The sequence below is a fragment of the Telopea speciosissima genome, chromosome 8, assembly GCF_018873765.1.
Source record: "Telopea speciosissima isolate NSW1024214 ecotype Mountain lineage chromosome 8, Tspe_v1, whole genome shotgun sequence".
Lineage (NCBI taxonomy): Eukaryota > Viridiplantae > Streptophyta > Magnoliopsida > Proteales > Proteaceae > Telopea > Telopea speciosissima.
Genome location: NC_057923.1, coordinates 62,047,095 through 62,068,312, shown reverse-complemented (window position 1 = coordinate 62,068,312; position 21,218 = coordinate 62,047,095). Strand labels below are relative to the sequence as shown.

General features: G+C 38.6%; 1 protein-coding gene across 2 annotated transcripts; it reads left to right on the top strand.

Annotated features, from left to right (window-relative positions):
• Positions 1–2,706: 2,706 nt before the first annotated feature.
• On the top strand, positions 2,707–19,175 carry LOC122671313 (proline-rich receptor-like protein kinase PERK15). 2 transcript variants are annotated; one of them, XM_043868455.1, is made up of 9 exons: positions 2,707–2,993; positions 3,113–3,157; positions 3,710–4,110; positions 4,352–4,727; positions 9,827–10,039; positions 11,899–12,270; positions 12,571–12,814; positions 12,891–13,038; positions 18,638–19,175. In XM_043868455.1, exons 1-9 carry the CDS (start codon positions 2,978–2,980, stop codon positions 19,013–19,015), a joined length of 2,193 nt encoding a protein of 730 aa, XP_043724390.1. In that variant the 5' UTR covers positions 2,707–2,977; the 3' UTR covers positions 19,016–19,175. The 2 variants fall into 2 exon arrangements, with proteins under 2 accessions (XP_043724390.1, XP_043724389.1); XM_043868454.1 differs by having other exon boundaries at positions 3,710–4,114; positions 4,356–4,727.
• The last annotated feature ends 2,043 nt before the right edge of the window (positions 19,176–21,218 follow it).

The window sequence follows — 21,218 nt, the reverse complement described above, 5'->3', positions numbered from 1 at the left end:
CCTTAAACATAGGACCTCGCAAAATTACAGCCCAGCTCCTTTTAAAATAAAAAATTTCATCTGTGTTGATGCCCCTATGTGCACTCTCATTGGCCCCCACATTGGAGTTGGGGCTACAGGCCTACACAACTAAGCAACGATTTCTTGCCAATATTAAAATATGTTTTTAAGATTTAAACTATGTTTAACATATGTATAACCATTTCAAAATATGTTTCTCACATAACTAGTCAATGTTTTTAAATATTAATTAATGATGAATTATACAATGCCTAACATTCAAGAACTTTAATACTATATTTAGAATTGTGGATTGACTATAAAAGCTTTCTTAATTATTAGGATGATCATGAGGTCACCACCTACCTTGTAATATGACTCTTCTTGAATTGAATATTGAATAATCTAACATTATTGATACCTAAAAAATATGACTATAAAATTTTTGAACAGGGAATTTAGTTCAGGTCCAAGTCTTGGTCAACCTTCCTCAATTCTTAGATTCATAGGTATTATATTAACACAATGGTTATTCAAAACCAACCTATTTCCCTTTTAATGAAAAAACAGTTTTTCTTTTCTTTCCCATTCTATGGAATTCGTTTGTTTCGACATAAAATATCTACAAGCAAATGAAGTAGGGCGAAGATTATACTTTTTTTTGGGGGGGGGGGTCATTCACATTGTAACAAAGCACTAGTTACATGGAATTGTCACCAACAAATCAACATGACGATTTACCTTTGGCTAAGAAGGTATTTTTGAGTAATCGAGATGTTAGTTTAGTGGCTTACATCATCATATCAAAGTCATAATGACACTTTATCGTTTTTATATCAAATAAATGATGATAAATTTTTGTAACCATACATAGTTACACAAAGATTAACTTCTCTTTTTTTTGTCAACATTTTTATATTTATTTTGTGGGATAATAGTGAGCTCTAGTGTTTTATTGAATAACTAATGTTTTATCATTATCGAAAGATTTTGAGTGTTTTATTGGTGATAAAATAATTTTTTCTGGGGTGTAAATTTTGCGGTTGACATGTCCACCATTGAATATCCGAGTTGTCTACATAGTTGTATTAGATGATATGTTAAATGACATTAAAATTTTGTAAACAAGTAGATCCAAGGTACTTCGCTCACATGTCAAGTTTGAGCCAAATGAAGTTCATCAAGTTGCAAAACAAAGCATTGCGAATCCATTACTACCTAGAGATAGCACACCAACACTTGCACTATTGATTTTCAACCTAACAAAAAAAACTTGGTCTATTGAGGTGGTCAATGTCAATGCATTCTACCAAAAAAAAGGGAAAAAAAAAAAACAAAAAAACAATGCACTGCAAGATATGTGATTAAATTTGAGACATGGCCAATTTAGACCATACCCTATGTATTATTTGTTAGATAAGTTTTTCTTAAGTCACAATGAAAAAGTAATTCCTTCACTAATGCCCGTCATTGCATTTGGATGGGTGCCCGAAATAGTAAAGGGTATTTCAGCACTCCAACAAAAGGTGGGGGAGAGTTATAGTATAAATTTGTGGGTGAAGGAAGACTCTCCCCTTATTATTATTATTTTTTTGATGGCATATTCTAATTTCTTTACCTCACTGAAATTTTGCCTACTATTCTAAAGTTGTAGAAGAGGAAGGATGCTGCCCATACTACATTAAAGTGAGGCTGAAGGGTGATGCATATTGTGCAAGGTGAAGGTGCAATCCGATCACAAGGCCAGACAATACGAAATCGAAGTCTTTACCAGTGGAGATAGCCAACACCTTCAATCCCTTGATTTTTAATCATCAAAATAGCCACATCATCTTTCCACAACACTATTAAATTAGGATTAATGAGAGGCGACTTTTTATCATTTGAACTGAAGTGATATTTTTTTTCCTTTTTATTAATTCGTATAAAAAGGCGCTCATTTAGACATTTCCGGTTTCGAACCCTAGATTTCAGGACTACAATAGCAAGTATCGAATTTTCGACCGTTAATGTATGAACTATAGGTAGTACACACTCTCTCCTCTCTCACTATGTGGTTCCTTGACGCTCTATCTGGCGTGTGTCCATTGGGTTAGCACGGGAGATGCCAACATGCGTATGGTGTGTAGATTCTCATATTTAAAATGCCATTTTTTAGGGGAGAAGGAATTTGCACATCACATCAATGGTTGTCTTGAAAAAGATATTATGTAGGGCCTACATATTTTACCGGTAAATGAGTTTACATATTTAGAATAAGAAAAATAATAAAAAAAAACAAGAAACACTACATAGTTGCATGGATCCTACATCCATATACAGGACCACACAAAATTGCCATTCTGGCCCTGTGAAATAAAAATTTTCATCCACGTTGATCCTACTCATTGGCCCACCACACTGGTGCACGGACTACATGACAAGACAACGATCTCGTCCTTTTCTTTTTTAGGTGGGGCAAGAGAACGCTACTTGGTAGCGTAGCCCCTATGCCAACACAGCCACCAATGAGAATGTCTCATAAGCATCTTGGGATGAGATTTCTGCCTTTCCATGGGGGTGGGCGGTCATTTCACATTTTCATTTACCAAAAAAAAAAAATAAAATTATTGAATGGTGCCGTCGATCCGTTTTTGCCGTTAATGCTTTTCCGTTAAAAAAGGCGCAGCAATTACAAACCTGCGCCTTCTGCTGCTTCACTCCGGGAAGGGAAATAAGAATCAATTAAATACCAAAAAGTAATTTCGTTTGGGGCTTCCTTCAGTTCCCCCTTTCAAGGATTTGTTAGCTCTAAATTTCGTAGAACTCACAGCAGCGCAGCGAAATCACCACCAAGAGTTCGAAAAATTTGCTCTTCAGAACTACATGGGATTGAAACCTCAGTTCTTCTGTCTTTTCGTTTTTTCTATTCATCCATTTCGAGCTCGTCTTCCATTTGTATCGCCACCTTTCGATATTTTTTCATTGAGAGTTAGCGATGGCTGGTGCTGCTGTTCTTATTCCATCTATTTTTGAACCCTTTTCGGATTCCAGTGCTTCTACTCTTATAGTGGACGATCTCATTGGCGTTTTCTCAAAGGCACATAGATCTGAAGTATCCGCTTTTTTGCAGCGTTGATGATGTCTGATTTTGCAGTTACATTCTCAATTTCTGAAGGTATCTGTTTCTCCTCCGACCTTCTCTAATGGCTGATTTTATTTGCCTGGAGTGTTTTTTATTCTTTTTTTTTGGGGGGGGGGGGGGGGATGATACTGGAATGCTTATTCAGTGACTCAGTAAAATGCTGAGAACCTGATGGTTTGAACTGTTAATGGTCCGATTCAAAATCAAAGTTTGAATCAGCTGAGCTACGGTTTCTTGTATTTAGGGTTGTTAATCTAATTTGTATTTTTGTTAGAGTTTCTTAGTTTTTTAGGTGAATGTAGATATGCTTTTTTGCGTACTGTTATTGCTATAATTTGCGCTGCTCATTGCCGGATATTCTTACGTGGACCAGTTTCATGTATACATTTGTTAACGAACTTTTGTAACCGAGGAGCTATGCAAGCATTCCACTAGCATTTTCTTAGGATTTTTGGTTTGAAGATATGTTTTCCTCTCATCTACCCCGCTTCAGTAATCAACATCCCTATAGTGTTTCTTTTTAGTTCGTTTTTGTTCCCCCTACCTCTGGATAGATGGATTTTTATTGTTAGTCTGAAATTGCAGGTGTAGTGAAAAGGGTTCAATGGTTTTTGCTGGAATATTTGCTCCTTTTGTCTTGTACGGCATTTATTCTTGACGCTCAGACTCCCAACTTCTCACCGCAAGCACATGTTGTCACGCCCCCAGTTACAGATCTTCTCTTGCCTGCTAATATTCCACACTTAAAACATCGAACACATTTTTCACAGCATGCTGCTCCGTCGCCTGTGCTGCCACCATCACTCCCTCCAAATTATGGTTCACTAACAACTTCTGCTCATCCCTCTTCAAGTTCACAGCTATCAAGACCATCAATGAGAAGTGGCCAGTTACCAGCTCCCCGCTTGGCAGATGTTGCCCCCATGCATTCCAACACTGGTTCTGTTCGTCCTGGTATAGCCCAACCACCATTGACTCCTAACGTTTCTGGTAAGATTTCATCCACTAGTTATGCTTTTTATCCTTTTATAAGCTGAGCCAAGTGACTACTTGTGCCATCTAAAAGAATTGATCAAGGGATCCAGTTGAAAAACGTATGCAGTAGGGATCTGTAGTGTAATGGTTAACTCCAGTTTATCAGCCCTCCCCCCCCCCCCCCCTCCCTTTCGCTCTTCGCTCTTCGCTCTTCGCTCTTCGGTTAACCTAGATATCTGACTTTCAATTTGGGCAGACTGTTGTGGACCAGACATGGTGCCTAAAAGAGGGAGTCGTGCTTGCCGTTGTGTATATCCAATCAAACTTGATCTTCTCCTTTTGAATGTTTCCCTTAGCACGAATTGGAGTCCTTTTCTGGAAGAACTGGCTTCTCAGCTTGGTTTGCGAGTTTCTCAGTTTGAGATCAGCAACTTTTATGTACTTAGCTTATCAAGGTTGAATATATCAATGGATATTACTCCACATACAGGGATCAGTTTCTATGCCAGTGAAGTACATGCAATAAATACATCTCTCGCTATGCATAAGATTCATCTTGACCCCTCACTTGTGGGTGACTGCATACTTCTCAACTTGACTTGGTTTAAGCCACCAGCTCCTTCTCAAGGTATGACTTGTCTAATGTAGTTATGGTATCATTGTGGAACTCCAATTCTTTATGCCATGGCCTCTATGTTGGATATGTGGTTATTAAGCATGTATTGTTTTCTTTTGTTTGTGATTCTTTATAATGAGATTAATCCCACGAACTTCTACTGCATCTCCTAATATATGTAATTCCATTTATACTTTTTTCTTGGTTCTTGGGAAGTGTCAAAACTTTGGTAGAAACATTTCAAAACTGTTGAAGCATCATAAAGTGTTTGGCATTTGCGTAACATCATTTAAACTGCAAAAGCAGTGCAATTATATTTTTGTGAATTAAAGAAATGAGATAGACAAGGGAATCCTTTGTCTCCATTATTTTTCATCATCATTTCTAACATCTTGAGCAGCAGCTGGGAAGGGCCATATCTCTAAGTCTGATTTCAGGGCTGGGGTTTGCTAGACATTTGTAGATAGACATTGGGGGGCTTTCTCATTTACAATGTTCTAATGACTCCATTCTCTCTGGCAGGCCTAGGTCTGAATTTGCGGTAATTTGATGAATATTTTGATTATTTTTCTAGAATAATAGCTCAAGGTAAACCTGGATAAGTCTTGTAGAAACAAAAACCTATACATGATGCAGCAAACACAATGAAACAGAAAGAAGAAACAATCACGCAATTACAACGCAAGGATATATGTGGTTCAGCAAGGTGTCCATGGAGTGGTGGGAGCAGTTTCACTAGCAATGGAGAGAAGGTTACAAGCTCTCTTCCTCTCGCCTCTCAGTGTTTACAAAGAATTCATATTAACCCTAATAACCCCCATTGCTACCAATTTTTATGGAAATCAAAGTGATAAAATTTCCTGAGTTTTTCACTAGCAATGGAGAGAAGGTTACAAGCTCTCTTCCTCTGTGTACAAAGTTTTCGTAGTAACCCTAATAACCCCCATCACTATCAATTTACAGGGAAAACAAAGAGATACAATTTCCCGAATTACCCTCATTGCTACCAATTTATGGGCTTTTAATGGCTCTTCAGAAGCAGCTCACAATCCAAACAACAGAATACAAGACATCAACCCTCAACAAGTCTGTGTTGTCTGGTATTAGTGACATGTCATAAGTACTTTTCTTTGGCATCAATCTTAGGATGCCCATTGCAAACGTTCAAAGGAGGTGTGTGTACTATCTCACTGGCTCTTGCAACAGTTACATCCATGCCCAACATATCTGTTGTTTCTACTTGAAAGAAAAAATTTTAGGCACACTTGTTTCCTCTAGCGAAAATACCGGAAAATTTTCCCTCTTTTGAGCCTGTAACACCACCTCATTGATGTATATGGGCCCTTGCACTGCCTCATAGCTGTTTGTGCATTGGTGGAGATATTTCTCTACCTTACTGCCTTTCTCAACAGTGTTATCCATGGCGACATATCTCTTGTCTTAGATTGAGAAAGAAACTTATAGAGTCTCCTCCTATAAAGGCAATTTGGTCTTTTTCTCCACATTGAGAGCCTTAAAAGGTGCCTCATTGACGTCTACTGCCACTTTCAAGATGCCTAGGTGGTGAAATGGTATCCATCCTCTAACCATAGTACTAAATCTCGTTTCGGTCTGACCGAAATTTCCGAGATACCGAAAATTCGATGTAAAATGCCAAAAATGACCGAGATTTCCAAAATTTCCGAAATGAGATGACCGAAATTACCAAGATTTCTGAAATTTCCGAAACGAGATGACCGGAATTACCGAGATTTCTGAAACGAGATGACCGAAATTTCCGATCTGAAATATTCGAAATATTGCATTTTTCAATTCGATGTTGCATTTTGTTTCGACTCGACCGAGGCGAAACGAGTTTTAGTACTATGCCTCTTAACAGTCTAACTGCAACCATTAACTGTTAAAGTTGTACCAGAATCCAACATTTCTTTTCCCGATGAAAGTGAGCCAACATCTCTTTCTATCATTGCTAGCCATTCTAGTAATGATTTATGTGGTTGGAAGTCAAACTCAGCTGGGTTTGTTCAGTTTCATCTTTATCATGTCAACGCTTTAAATGGTTCTTTTGTAAGTTTTTTAAATGGTGCAGCTGGGGTGGAGTTTGTAGGGGAAGAAAGACTGAGTTTTTTTATGGGCTGGGGTGCTCTATTATATAAAAGAGGGAGCTAATGTGATGTGCTTCTGGGATTACACTTCTGTGTTCTGAATGTTGGTAGATTGTTAGGATGTAATCAGGTTGACGCCTTAGCAACTATTAAATGAATTCGTTCTATTTAAGAATTACATCAACACTTCTGTTGGATTTGGGGAATTGAATTTATGTCAATGAGACACAAGCCCGCTTTATTTATAATAAATCTTATGAAGTACAAGTTACAGTTATACCCTTAGGGCAACACCAACTAAATCCTAATGGACAAATATACCCTTGTACCCATATTACAACAATCCCCCTCAAGTTGGTGCATAGATATCAATCATGCCCAACTTGCTAACAATAGAAACAAAAATCTTAATATTTAGTCCCTTAGTTAACACATCGGCTAATTGACTATCTGATGGGACAAATGGGATGCAAATAAGTCATTGTTCCAGCTTCTCCTTTATAAAGTGACGATCAATCTCAACATTCTTTGTTCGATCGTGTTGAACTGGATCATGGGCAATGCTGATTGCTGATTTTTTGTCAGAGTATAGGCGCATAGGCAGCTCAACTGAGATTCCTAAATCTTGAAGTAACCCTTGAAGCCAGAGTAGTTCATATATCCATGAGCCATGGCCCGAAATTCTGCCTTTGCACTGGATCGAGTCACTACTACTTGCTTCTTGCTTTGCCACGGTAACTAGATTACCACCTACAAAGGTACACCGGTACAATATCAAGAAGTAGACCTTCGATCATTTGGGTAGCCAGCCCAATTTGCATCTGTGAACAATTCAATACATAGGTGATCATGTGAAGAGAAGAGGACACTTTTCCCAGGAGCTGATTTCAAATATCTTAGGATCCTATACACAGCTTCCAAGTGTGATGAGTGCGGATCATGCATGTACTAACTAACCACACTAACAACAAAGGCTATGTCCGGCCTAGTGTGAGACAAATATATCAGCCTTCCAACCAACCTTTGATAGCTGCCCCTGTCATCTGATTCGCTCTTGAGATGGAAAAAAGGCTCAAATGGAGTGTTTGCTAGCTTACAACCCAACATTCTTGTATCTGATAAAAGATCAAGGGTGTATTTCTATTTAGAAAGAAAAATCCCTTGAGCTGAATGGGTCACTTCTATACCAAGGAAATACCTCAATCTCCTTAGATCTTTAATTTCAAACTCTGTTCCCAAATAATTCTTCAGGTGAGATATCTCATCAATGCTGCTCCCAGTAATCACGATGTCGTCCATGTAGACAGTCAAGATCGTAATATGTTTGTCCATCTTTTTAATAAACAAAGTATGATCTGCATTATTTTGTCTATAACCAATTGACACAATGGCTTTATGAAATCGACCAAACCATGCCTTGGGAGACTGTTTCAACCCATACAGAGCCCGCTTTAATTTACAGACCTTCCCGTGGGTTTCCTGGGATGCAAATCCAGGTAGAATATCCATGTACACCTCCTCTTCAAGCTCACCATGGAGGAATGCATTATTGACATCCAACTGCTGAAGATCCCATCCTAGGTTGGCTGCACAAGAGAGAATAACTCGAACTGTATTCATTTTGGCTACTAGTGCAAAAGTCTCCTGATAGTCTATCCCATATGTCCATGTGAATCCTCTAGCAACCAATCTTGCTTTGTATCTGTCCAATGTTCCATCAGCCTTTTGCTTAACTACGAAGACCCATTTTCAACTTATGTCCTACAGATTTCATTCCTGGAGGAAGATGTACCAGATTCCACGTGTCATTCTTCCCAAGAGCCCTCATTTCTTCATTTAGTGCCTCTTTCCATCTTGAGTTAGCCAGGGCCTCCTGCCAGGTGTTAGGAATGGAAACAAAAGTATGTAAGGAGGGAGAAAGAGAATCATATGAGACAACGTTAGAAATGGGATGTTGAATACAGGTTCTACTAGGTTTATGAATAGCAATTGGTAAATTAAGGCTTGGATCACTAGAAGGAAGAGGGAGAGACTCACCAGACACAGTAGGAACTTGTGCAGAACTTGAATCCGGTAAGGCCGATTGGCTAGGTGTGATGGTGGTGGTCTTGGTTGTTTGCCTTTTACTCTTATTTCTTCGAGTGCAAACAAAGACTTTCAGAGGAGAAGTAATTGGAGGTTGCTTCCCTTGAACCTGAATCGTGGGCTGCTGTTCCTGCCCTGTCATACCTTCTTTGAACTCTTCATCCTCCAATGGTATATCCTTGGGATTAATTAACAACACCTCTTCCCTAGGATAAGACTCCCCCTGAAGAGGTGTAGTAGGTGAATAAAAAGGCTCAGATTCTTGAAAGGCCACATCCATGGTTATATACATCTTGTGTGAAATGGGATGGTAGCACTTGTAACCCTTCTGAGTGGCAGAATAACCAAGAAAAATACATTGGAGTCCCCTGGGATCAAACTTGCCATGAACCTAGTGGTTGCGAGCAAAAATCACACAACCAAACACCTTTGACAGGACAATAAATGAGGAGTACCCCAGGAGAACGTCTAGAGGGCAGCAAGATGCCAACATACCTTTGTCTGCTTTTTATTTTTAGCAGAAGTTTATTTGCATAAGTTTATTCTGCTTTTTATTTCCAATTATATTTGCAAAAGTTTATTCTGCTTTTTATTTTTAGATTTTGAGATCCCTTCCCCCCCCCCCCCTGCCCTTTGTTTCAATTTGCTCTTTCAATCTCTTGCGTTACTTGGTTCCTCCTTCTCTGGAAGTAATCTTTTTCTGAAGATTCGTACATTATCAAAACTATCTACAGTTTGATAGCCTAGTTATCAAGGCGGGAAGGCGACCATGGGGTTTTAGACTGGCAAAAATCAAGGCAACACCGCCATGGTGGCAAGGTGCCTGCCTAGGCGCTCAAGGCGACCAAGGAGCCTGGACGCCTTGGCGTTGTCTTGATAACTATGTTTGATAGCAACTTAAAAATTTTCTACTGATTACAGCTCCAGCTGCAGCCATGTCACCTATTGCTGCCCCAGCTCATTTGCGCCCTCCTTCAACACCACTGTTCACTGCTAACAGGAGGAAAGGCCCGAGTTTGATTCTCATTCTCGGTATTGTTGTTGGCATCCTGATCATCGTCGCTGTAGCTCTGCTAGTAATATGTTCATGCACATTTTGTCATGGAAGGAAGAGAGCACTTCCTGTAGAAACTGGTATATTTTCAAATGCATTTTGTGCATATTCCTATTCCAATGATGTTACGTTGTGCAGACACATTATTGCATTAGCTTCTTGTTTCTCTTCTTAGTACTTTTTATTGTTCCTCATTCCAATAATTTTTTGCCATACTGCGGTAGCTTTGGATAGAAAATTTTATTGTAAAATGAAATTGATGATCATTTTTTGTCCCTGAACAACAAACTGGCAAACTGGAACCATAGAGCTACTTGTGTTGGGGGACTGAGGAAAACTTGCAGAATCTTGAGCCTTTATAAAGCAATTTAGATTAGAAGTTCTACGTAAAATTGTTGCCATAAACACACTCAGAATATGATCTGAGCTTTTTATCATTATTGAAATGACAGTGAACAGCTAATTACAAACAGACAGCAAAACTTAAGGTGCCTGGTTATGCCTTCAAACTAGCAGTTACCAAGATTGCTCGACCTTGGAAATCCAAATATTGTGATAAATTGTTAGATGCAATAAATCATAAAACTTTAGCTTTTATTTCATTTTAACATGGTTATTTAATTATGTGACAAGTGGATTTCCTAGTCTATTTGCACGATGCCCTGGCCCCCGGTAAAACCCTTAAAGTAACTGCATAAAGTTATCATTGAACAATCAACACTGAGCATACGCTAACCTGGTGATATCAGCATAAACATATATAGAATTATTTTTGCTTCTGCTTTATACAAAAGTTAACTCAAAATCGAGATTTTAGCAGAGACTGTATGGTGAAAAGGAGGAGCATTTTTTTTTTTTGGGGGGGGGGGGTTAATTTTTAATTTGATTATGAATTTACTTGCTTTTAGTTATTCGAGATTTAACATATATTACATCCATTTTTCATATTGTGCAAGTCCAGTTTACTATTTTTAGTAATCTTCTATTTTTGAACCATATTGGGAGGTTGAGTTTAGTTCAGTAGTTACATTTTTATTCCTGTAATAGTAAGTATATAGATTTCTGTCTCCAAGTTGGATTAGGTTTAGCTATTAGGAGTGTTTATTAGAAAGTCAAAGTCTAAGTAGAATTTCTCATGGGTGGTTTGAGTTTGGTAAGGAATTGGAAACATAATACAGATATGGCCTAAAAGTATGCATCTAATTCAAATGTTCAGTTCAGTTTGTATGGTTTTCTTTATGGTTAAGAGAATGGTTCTCCTTTTGTAAAGGTCTGTTGGTCAAACCATATAACTGTTCATGGTTAATGCGTAATAGTTCTTTTATCTCTCTTTCTTCTTCAATTTTCTACAATTTTGTTTGTAGCATCCCTGGTTGGGCCATTACCTGAAAGCAACCAAATTGCCATGCTAGAAAGCCTTAATAACCAACGGCGACATTGACAGGACATCTCTCTCACCTTTTTCTCTGTTCTTTCAATTTCTTTTTTTTTTTTTGGTCTGGAAATTTTCTCTCGCTCCCTCCCTGTCTTCGCTGTCCGAATGAGTAAAAACCTAACTAATTACTTCCCTGCAGTTGCCCTGCTTGCTGGTGATTCAGTGAGTCTTTTAAAACCTGTTGTACAGATGGAGTCAGTTTAAGTGGCATCTTCAGATTGTGGATTCTAAAAGCAGGCTACTTATGTTCTCCAGTCTGATTAGTTTTTATTCTTTTTGTGTCTATTGTGAAATTAAACCTTGATGGGCCCAGTTCCCGAGCCAAAGCAGTCTGATTATCAAGTTTTTGAAACATAGAAGAAGTAAACATGCTAACATGCATAGGATGAGCTTAAGGAATGCATGAAACAACATCCAATTTGGGTTTATTTCTGTTTGGTACCTTGTGATTTTTGTAAGTTATGTTCTATATCAAATCATAAATGGTTAGATATTACTTGGCAGAAAAATCAAGGAATGTAGATGCAGTTCCAACTGGAGGATCTCTTCCGCACCCCTCTAGTACCCGATATATTGCATATGAAGAACTTAAAGAAGCAACAAATAACTTTGAATCAGCAAGCGTGCTTGGAGAGGGTGGGTTCGGCAGGGTTTTCAAAGGAGTCTTAAGTGATGGTACAGCTGTTGCAATCAAGAAACTTACTAATGGAGGACAACAAGGTGATAAAGAGTTCTTAGTTGAGGTTGAGATGCTTAGCAGGCTACATCACCGTAATCTGGTGAAGCTTGTGGGATACTATAGCAGTCGTGACTCTTCACAGAATCTCCTCTGTTATGAGCTCGTCCCAAATGGGAGCTTAGAGGCCTGGCTCCACGGTATTTCATTTTCTTGGAGTTAATGTCATTTTTGTGCTTTCTCTCTCTCTCTCTCTCTCTCTCTCTCTCACACACACACACACACACACACACCAAATCTTACTGTCTCCTGATTTTTCTTATGATAAAACCTGCTGTTTTACCTTGCCTTTCTTCAAACCCCAACTGAAAAGAAGAGAGAGAGAGAGAGAGAGGGGGGGGGGGGAGCTCGCTAGTGAAGGTTGAATTTCCACTTATGGAACATGAGAATAAATTTGATACTTTAATTTATGTTTGATATAGGCCGTATTTTCTCTTCAGGTCCCTTGGGAGTGAATTGTCCCCTGGATTGGGATACCAGAATGAAGATTGCCCTTGATGCTGCAAGAGGGCTTACATACCTACATGAAGACTCACAACCCTGTGTCATACACAGGGATTTCAAGGCATCTAATATTCTTCTTGAAAATAACTTTCATGCTAAAGTTGCAGATTTTGGGCTGGCCAAACAGGCACCTGAAGGCCGTGCAAACTATCTGTCTACACGTGTAATGGGCACATTTGGGTGAGTTGCTCTCTATTTCCTTTGAAACTACACATCCCTGGATTATACACCCTCAAGTGTTGTTAAATGGTTTCAGGTATGTAGCACCTGAGTATGCCATGACTGGACATCTCCTGGTAAAGAGTGATGTATACAGCTATGGAGTTGTTCTTCTTGAGTTGCTGACTGGTAGGAAGCCTGTAGATATGTCACAACCGTCTGGCCAGGAGAACCTTGTGACATGGGTTAGTACTTCTTCTTTCCATTATATTGGAATTTGTGACATCTGAAATTCCAAATTGTATGGAATCCCCCCCCGGTCTCAGCCAGCAGGCCCTTGTGTTCAGGTCCTTGTCATAATGTGAGCACAGGATGGCCATGTATATGCCCATATTTATGATGCACATCTTGAGCTGGTGACATGTGAATTGATAGAAATACTGCATGGTCAACATTCTATCATGTTAAATGGTTTAAACAGTTCCTCTTTAGTGGATATTAGGGCCTGCTTGGGCAGAGCAGAGAAAAGAAAGAAAGAAAGAGAGAAGAAAAGGATCGATCAAGAGAAAACCAAGAAACGAGAAAAGGTAAAGGAGAAGAAAAGGATCAATTCAAGAGAAAATCCTCTCCACTGATCTAATATATATTAGTGTATATACTGTAATGGCAATAATTCCCTCAATAGAGTACTGATCCAGTCCTTCTCACAATATGATCCAGTACATCTCACCAACACTCCCCTTCTAGCTGGAGCATAAACATTTCCCATGCCCAGCTTGGAACATATAATTGAGTTGAACCACGACTGACAGCCTTAGTGAAAATAATCACCCAACTGATTTGAAGAACGAACATGAGTAGAGATAACTTTCTTCATAACCTCATTCGCACAAAATGGCATCTATTTCAATATGTTTGGTTCTATCATGAAAAACATGATTACTAGAGTTGAGATACTAGGGCTAGTTTAGACCTTTTATTTAGGTTTATTTAATTGTTTACTACTGTTCACAAGTTACTGTTCACGTGAACAGTAACCTTGTGAACAGTGGGTGTTTTAGTCCCTTGTTAGTGCTTTATATATCTAAAGGGAAGAGGGGCCTGCGATAGATATTACAACACTATCGCAGGCTGCCTCTCTCCACACTTTTGATGGCATCTTCTCTTCTCTTCCCTTCTTCCTTCTCCTTATTTCTCTTGGTTTGATTACTTAGATTCTGTTTTCTAACAACTAGTAATATAGGCAACAACTTGATTATCCTAAAACATTTCCATTGGTTTTGTAAATGGAAACCAAGTTCTCCTATGAGAGTTTTTAACATATCAATTCAGTCGCGGTGTGAGCCGTAGCATGATACTCAGCTTCAATATTTGATCTTGCAATGGTACTCTGTTTACTCCTCCAAGTGACTAGGTTACTACCCACAAAGGTGTACCTGAATGAGCCAAGGTGGCAGAAGGGTTGGAAGAACGGACTCTGGATTGAGTCTGAAGCTGCTGAACCAGTTGAAACAGGTTATTATACTCCTCCTGAGGTACCACACCAGAATCTTTTTGGTTTTCAACAAACTGTTGATTACTGTTGAACATAGTTATCAAGGCGGGAAGGCGGCCATGGCGTTTTAGAGGGTCAGTTGGTCAGAAATCAAGGCGATACCACCATGGCGCCCAAGGCAACCAAGGAGCCTGGACGCCATGGCGTCACCATGGCGACGCCTTGATAACTATGCTGTTGAAAGTCTACAGTCCATCAGTATCAGAAAGAACTTGGTTGGCCCATTGAGGTTTACCATATTAGCCCAACATTTATCACCACTGTGATTAGTTTTACCACAATAAGTACTGATGAGGAGGATTGGTAGTTCGACCTCTACCACAACCTCCTCCTGAACCTCCTCTACCCCAAACATCTGTAATAACAAGAGCAGAATTCTCCTTGGAAACTGCTGATGTGGGAGTAGTAGATGATGAAGAAAAACCTACCCACTTCAGTCTAGCATTGTCACTACTCGTGGATGGTAAATTGTCACTGGCCAACATCTGGTTTTCACTCCTTTGAATTCAGAATTCAGGTCAGAGAGGAACTTGGCAATGTGAAAATCTACCCTCTGCTTTTTGAGAGCATCAATGTCAGTGGTATGGGTTGGTACTGATTTAGTTCTTCCCAGTTGCCTTTCATGGCATTATAATATTCACTAAGAGTTTTACCATCCTATTCCTGTTTAAAAATATCTATATAGATATGATACACACGAGAAATATTCTGGTCTTAGCTAAAACTCTCATGAACAACATCCCAAATTTCTTTGGCAATTGAATAGAACATAAAATTAGCACTATATGGTTGTTCCGTACTATTCCTTAACCAACACTTGGCAAATAGTCATCTTTTGCTGATCCAAATAAGTTCTATCATCCTTACTTGGACGGGGATCAGACAGAATATAAAGTTTTCCCCTTGAACCAATATAAGCCCTCACGCTTGTTCCCACTATAACAAATTTGAAGATTTAATTTGATAGATGAAATCTGAACAGTATTTACATCACTAGACTGTTTCCCATCGCTGATTATCTATTCCACTATTTCAGCACAACGGTTTCTCATTGCTGATATTATCCATTCCATTATCACATTGCTGACAGAAAATAGGCACAACCTTCTTCACTGTTACGCATAAACAAGAGATTCACTGGAGTGAGTATTCATAGAATCCACACAACAGATTGTATTGATAAAAAAATCTCTGCACGATCACATCTACACAGGCACCAACACACAATAGATTATAACACGGCAATTCCTTACTGTGTTAATCTGATTTAGAATGGAAATACGCAGTGCACAATGCAGGAACATATCCCACTGATAAAGCCAGCAATCATTAGGCTACAACACACACAACCAAGAAAGAGAAAAGGAGAAATCAATTTCTGGTTTAGCTGAGAAGAAAAGTAGAAGTCAATTTAGAAGAATCTGAAAGAAGAAGAGAGGAAAATTACCGTGAACAATACCATGAACAGTTCATGACCAAGATCAATGCTCTGATAACATGTAGCAGATCTGAACAGTAATAGACTAGAGCAGAGAAAAGAAAGAAAGAAAAGAGAAGAGAGAAGAAAAGGACTGAGTCAAGAGAAAACCCTCTCCACAGATCTGCAATATACTGTAATTACATAATACCTTCACTTAATAGAGTACTGAGCCAGCACTCCTCTCAACATGATCCTGTACATCTCACCAACGACCTTAAGCACCACTTACCGAAATTGCAGCGGGTGTATATTTTGATATCTTCCAGTTGGAAGCTTGACAGGCTGACAATGAGACAGGACCCCACCCATCCTGGTCTAGGACAATTTGGAACAAATGTGGCTTGGACTCTTTGAGAAGGGCCAAGAACTTGAATCAGACTATTTTTGACAGTCGGTGTAACTCTATTGTGGCACTTACAGATTTCCTTAGTTTTACTTTGGCTCATATGCTGAATGTGTAGGAAAACCTTACATTAAGAGTTGCATCTATTTGTAGATAAAAATTGTGGCTGTTGAACGTAAGACTTGTTCTATATTTACATGATATAAGTTTTGGTCTAAATTTAATGATATAACTTATAGGGGTGTCCTATTATTTTCATCACATATTATGGACCTTGCTTTTAAATCTACTGATGAGACTAGTGAACCTTTTATTATAGCTTTTCGAATCTGACATCGTGTACTTGCTAGATTCTAATACTCTTTACCTGTATCAATTCAACATTAGTCCAGTTTAAAGCCCCAACAGGCTATTGGATGGGTTGAGAACTCTATGCATGAACAAAACGTTCTAGTTTTCTGGCATTTCCAGTAATAATATATATATATATATATATATATATATATATATATATGATAACATACTAAATGGAAATGCCTTGGGGACCGCAGGATCAGCCTAGAGGACCCCAAATTTGATTGGGCCTTATGGAATAAAAAGTTCCTTGAGAATAAAACAATGGAGTAAGGGACAGTGTGGGGATGTGCTAGATCTCTGACACCTTGGTCCTCCAAGCTTCTCTTTGCTAGAAGGTATTAAATGCAGTTAAGCTATTGTGTGTCATGGTTCCAAATGTTGGCTGAAATTAGGTGATTTTTGTTGAAATAACTGAAGCCATGTGAAAAGTTCTGCAGTAATTTTGGTTTGAAGAAAAAACAAAAAATGTTGTTGTCACTACTCACTAGGATTAAAATCAAGATGGAAATCAAAATTTGATTTTCTTTTGGTATAAACATCATTCGTAAAGAAGATGGCATATATGTGGTCAAAAAATGTTTTCCAGCAGAATAAAGAGCCTGGAATCAATTTCAGTTCTATATTTCGGGTAGATCATTTACCAACTGATTGGTAGACTTGGTGCTGTAGTGGAAAATGATGTTCATGGAGGTTATCAAATAAGAAAGCCTGAACTCGGCCTTCCAGTGCTCTGCTGCTTCCAACCAATAATATGCATGACCACCCTCTACAACAGTGTCAGGATCTCATGGGGATAGTATACCCATCAACTCTGCGCATCTAACTTACCACCTTCATTAGGTCCATTTGGCAATACCTGGTATCTGGGTAAAAGAACCATCACATTTAATTTAAGACATTAAGCCATTGGTAAAGTCCCTATGGGGATTGCCGGAAATTTCATCTTCTGAAGGAGTAGAAGTATGAGTCTGGCATACTCAGAATCAATGTAAAGACTGGTTCAAGGTTGAAACCAGATTTTGCCAGCAATGCTTAAATAATCCAAATTGCATTTCTATAAATATTAAAATCTAATTGTTTTAACCAAGTTGCTCCATTGTGACCAAGTGGGCCTTGGTGCAACGGTAAAGGTTGCTCCATAGTGACCAAGTGGTCATGGGTTCGAGTCTGGAAACAGCCTCTTTGCGAAAGCAGGGGTAAGGCTACATACATTATGACTCTTCCCAGACCCCGCAGTAGCGAGAGCCTCATGCACTGGGTACGCCCTTTTTTTTTTAAACCGAATTAAACCATCTCTCTCTCTGACCTCTCCCTTTCTCTTTCAATCCGTCTTTATTTCTCTATGATCCCTATTCTCTCATTAAGTGAGAAACTGAGAACTAGGGATCACTATTCTCTCTGACAGACCTCTTTCTCATTCAGTCCCTCTTTATTTCTTTATGATCACTGTTTTCTTTCATTAAGTGAGCTCTAGGCATCCCTATCTTCCCTCTGATCCGTGATCTAATCATTTGAGATCTTTCTAATTGCTTTAACCAGGTTGGACCTACTCTTTCTAACAGACCCCTTCCCTTTCTCTTTCAATTCCTCTTTATCTCTAATACTCTATGATCCCTGTTCTCTCTTTTTGAGTGAGCAGTAGGGATCACTGATTTCTCCCTTGATCTAATCACATGAGGTCTTTCTCCGTAGATCACCATGTGTATGTAATTGTACAAGAGCTAGGGTAAAGTAAAGCTTGCATGCCCTTCTCATATATGTTGATTTAATCTATTAAGAAGACCATTCTATAAAACTGTAAATGGTTTGTTCAGGGTTTATCCATCTGGTTTGTGGATGATTTTTGAATTTAGTCAATGGTATTGGGCAAAAAGTGGTTATGTGTCTCAGACTAACTGGAAAAGATGGTAATTTAAGTTGAAACAGTCTGACGATCTGGCCATGTCTGTTTTCCAAAGCAGTGGTCAGAATCCAGCCCTAGGTAGAGTGTTCCAGCAATTCAAAATCCTTAGTTTTGACATTTGTTATGCATTTATAAGTTTCTGGGAGTATACAACACGACTAATCATTCTGGATATCATTTAAGGGACTAGGTTCTGTTGGTTTCAGGCCAGGCCAATCCTTAGAGATAAGGATCGATTAGAAGAGCTTGCTGATCCAAGGCTTCTGGGTAAGTACCCAAAGGAGGACTTTGTACGTGTTTGCACAATCGCGGCAGCTTGTGTTGCACCGGAGGCAAGCCAACGTCCCACCATGGGTGAAGTGGTTCAGTCCCTTAAAATGGTGCAACGCATTATGGAGTATCAGGATTCCATGTTAACCACCACCAACACGCGTGCGAACCTCAGGCAGTCGTCTACCACCTATGAGTCAGACGGGACTTCATCAATGTTCTCCTCTGGTCCATTCTCCAGTTTTAGTGTATTTGACAATGATAATATATCTCGGACAGCAGTATTCTCAGAAGACCTGCATGAAGGACGATGAGACTCTTTTCTGAAAGTTTTCGTGCAGAGATAATCTGATTCACAGCTTGGGACCATCCAATCTAGGACTCCAAAGGATCAGGGCAGTAACAGGTAGCGGTCCGCATGAGATGGAGGACTTGGAAAATGATAGACGCTTTGTGATGATTGGTTCTTACCTCTCTCTCCCCTCCCCCTCTTTTCTTGATCCTCTTCTTTTTTTTTTTTTGGGGGGGGGGGGTGTTGTTGGGGTACTCATTCTGGTGGAGAACCCTTTCAGTTTTTCCCAGTCAGTGGCGGGTTCTCTTCAAGTTAATGACATTGTACATATTCCAGGTAACTTTACTTTGTTTGGATTTGCCTGCAAGTGGTTTCTTTCTTTCATTTGGTATACTGTTTACTGCTCTGGTGGATGCTGTTCTCTTGCATTGTGATGATTTAAAGGGAAGCCTGTGTTTGGATTCAACTTCAAGTTGCTTTAGGTTGCTTTGGTTGAATTTCAATTTTGTTATAGGCTCGTAAAAGCCCCATTTACAGGCCAAGGTCATAAAGGCCTCTATGAGATCCTAACAACGTCATGGTATGCTCAATTATCTTTTTTAATTTTTTGGATGACTGAAACTCAATTATCTCCTAACTTAGCTATGTTAGGTTCTTTAACTATTATTGTAGCTTACCACCATGGCTGCTGATACAGAGTTAGCCGATGCTTATTCCCCAGATATCGTCATTACTTCTTCTCGAGGGTATACAATATTGTTTCACAGCATGTTGGTCTGCAAAGGAAGGTCAGGTCTGTCATAGAAGAAGAGAATAAGAGTGATGATCTGGAAGGTGAAGGTATACTTTTTACCAAATGACATTTTTATCCCTATTGCAATTGCCAATCGAGCAGATAAGGAGGGGACAAAAATGTCTTATTTTTTTGGAAAAAAATTCGTGCCATATTGATATTAAGATTTTCCCTTTTCTTCTACCCCTTAGTACAGTTTTGGTTGGAAAGTGAAGTAGATTTGAGTTATGAGTTATGAGTTATGAGTTATGAGTTATAATATTAATTTTCCATTTTGGTTTTTTTTTGGTTTCATTCTCACTTTACTTCTAACCAAACAGGGCTTAATTGAGATACCAAAAGGCCCCACATTATCTAATCATCTAGATCACTAATATTTTAATAATAAATCTCTTTTTTCCTTGATTATTATTATTATATAGATCCAAATGGATTACTTAAAGATATATTCAATTCTTATATTATCTGATTATTCAAAAAATGGTTGCTTATGAGTATACATTATAACTGATAGCTTATGCGTAAAACAATAATATATTTGACTAATTAAAATAGTATAGTTTGCAATTTAGATACATAATAAATTCTCTTTCCACCGTTGACTAAAAGGTGAAGGAAAATTTTCCCCAAATAGTAAAATCCTGCTTTGATTTTGCTAATATAGTAAGGGGAGAATGTTTCCTACAAGGGCAGTGTAAAAGAAATCTGCACGGTACAACCAATGAGAGGGTTAAAAAATGGTATCATATATATGGGGTGCACATTAGGTCCACATGAACAGATTAGGAGAGAGAAATGTATGTGTGAATCTCACTTATTATTATGTGGGGAGGGTATAAAAAATTATATACAAGGGTAGTGTAGTAATATTTTTCTCTATAATAAATCAAAACTTCAACCAACAGAGAGGATAGCAATATTTTTTCTCTTCATTCACTGGACCCTCTGATTCAAATAAGGAAGGGTATTTTAGACTTTCGTTAATAAGAAACGGGAGTTAATGATTAAATTTAATATTAGTTCAACCATCGTGATTCATCCTTGGAGTCACAGACGAAAACTTTTACTCTTAAAGCGAAACACAAATTTGTCTAATTAGATAATGTCGTGAATCGATTTTTCCTTCATGTACAGTGAACAAAAAATCTCTTAATCCACAGGTTCTACTGTTTTAGTGGGTCAACGGTACTCAAAAAGGGTATTTCGGACCTTCAACAATAAGAGAGAATCAAAGAATAACAAGAGACTAGTGGGAGATGTGTGGACATAGAGGAAAGGCTTTACCTACATAACATAATGAGAGGATAGGCATGTGATTAATTTACATCAATGTTTTAAATATCAAACCATTTAAATATAGTCCCCCAAAAAAAAAAAATACATTTAGAATAAAGACAAAGGGCGGGCTAATCTCCTTGACGAGGCAGGTTTG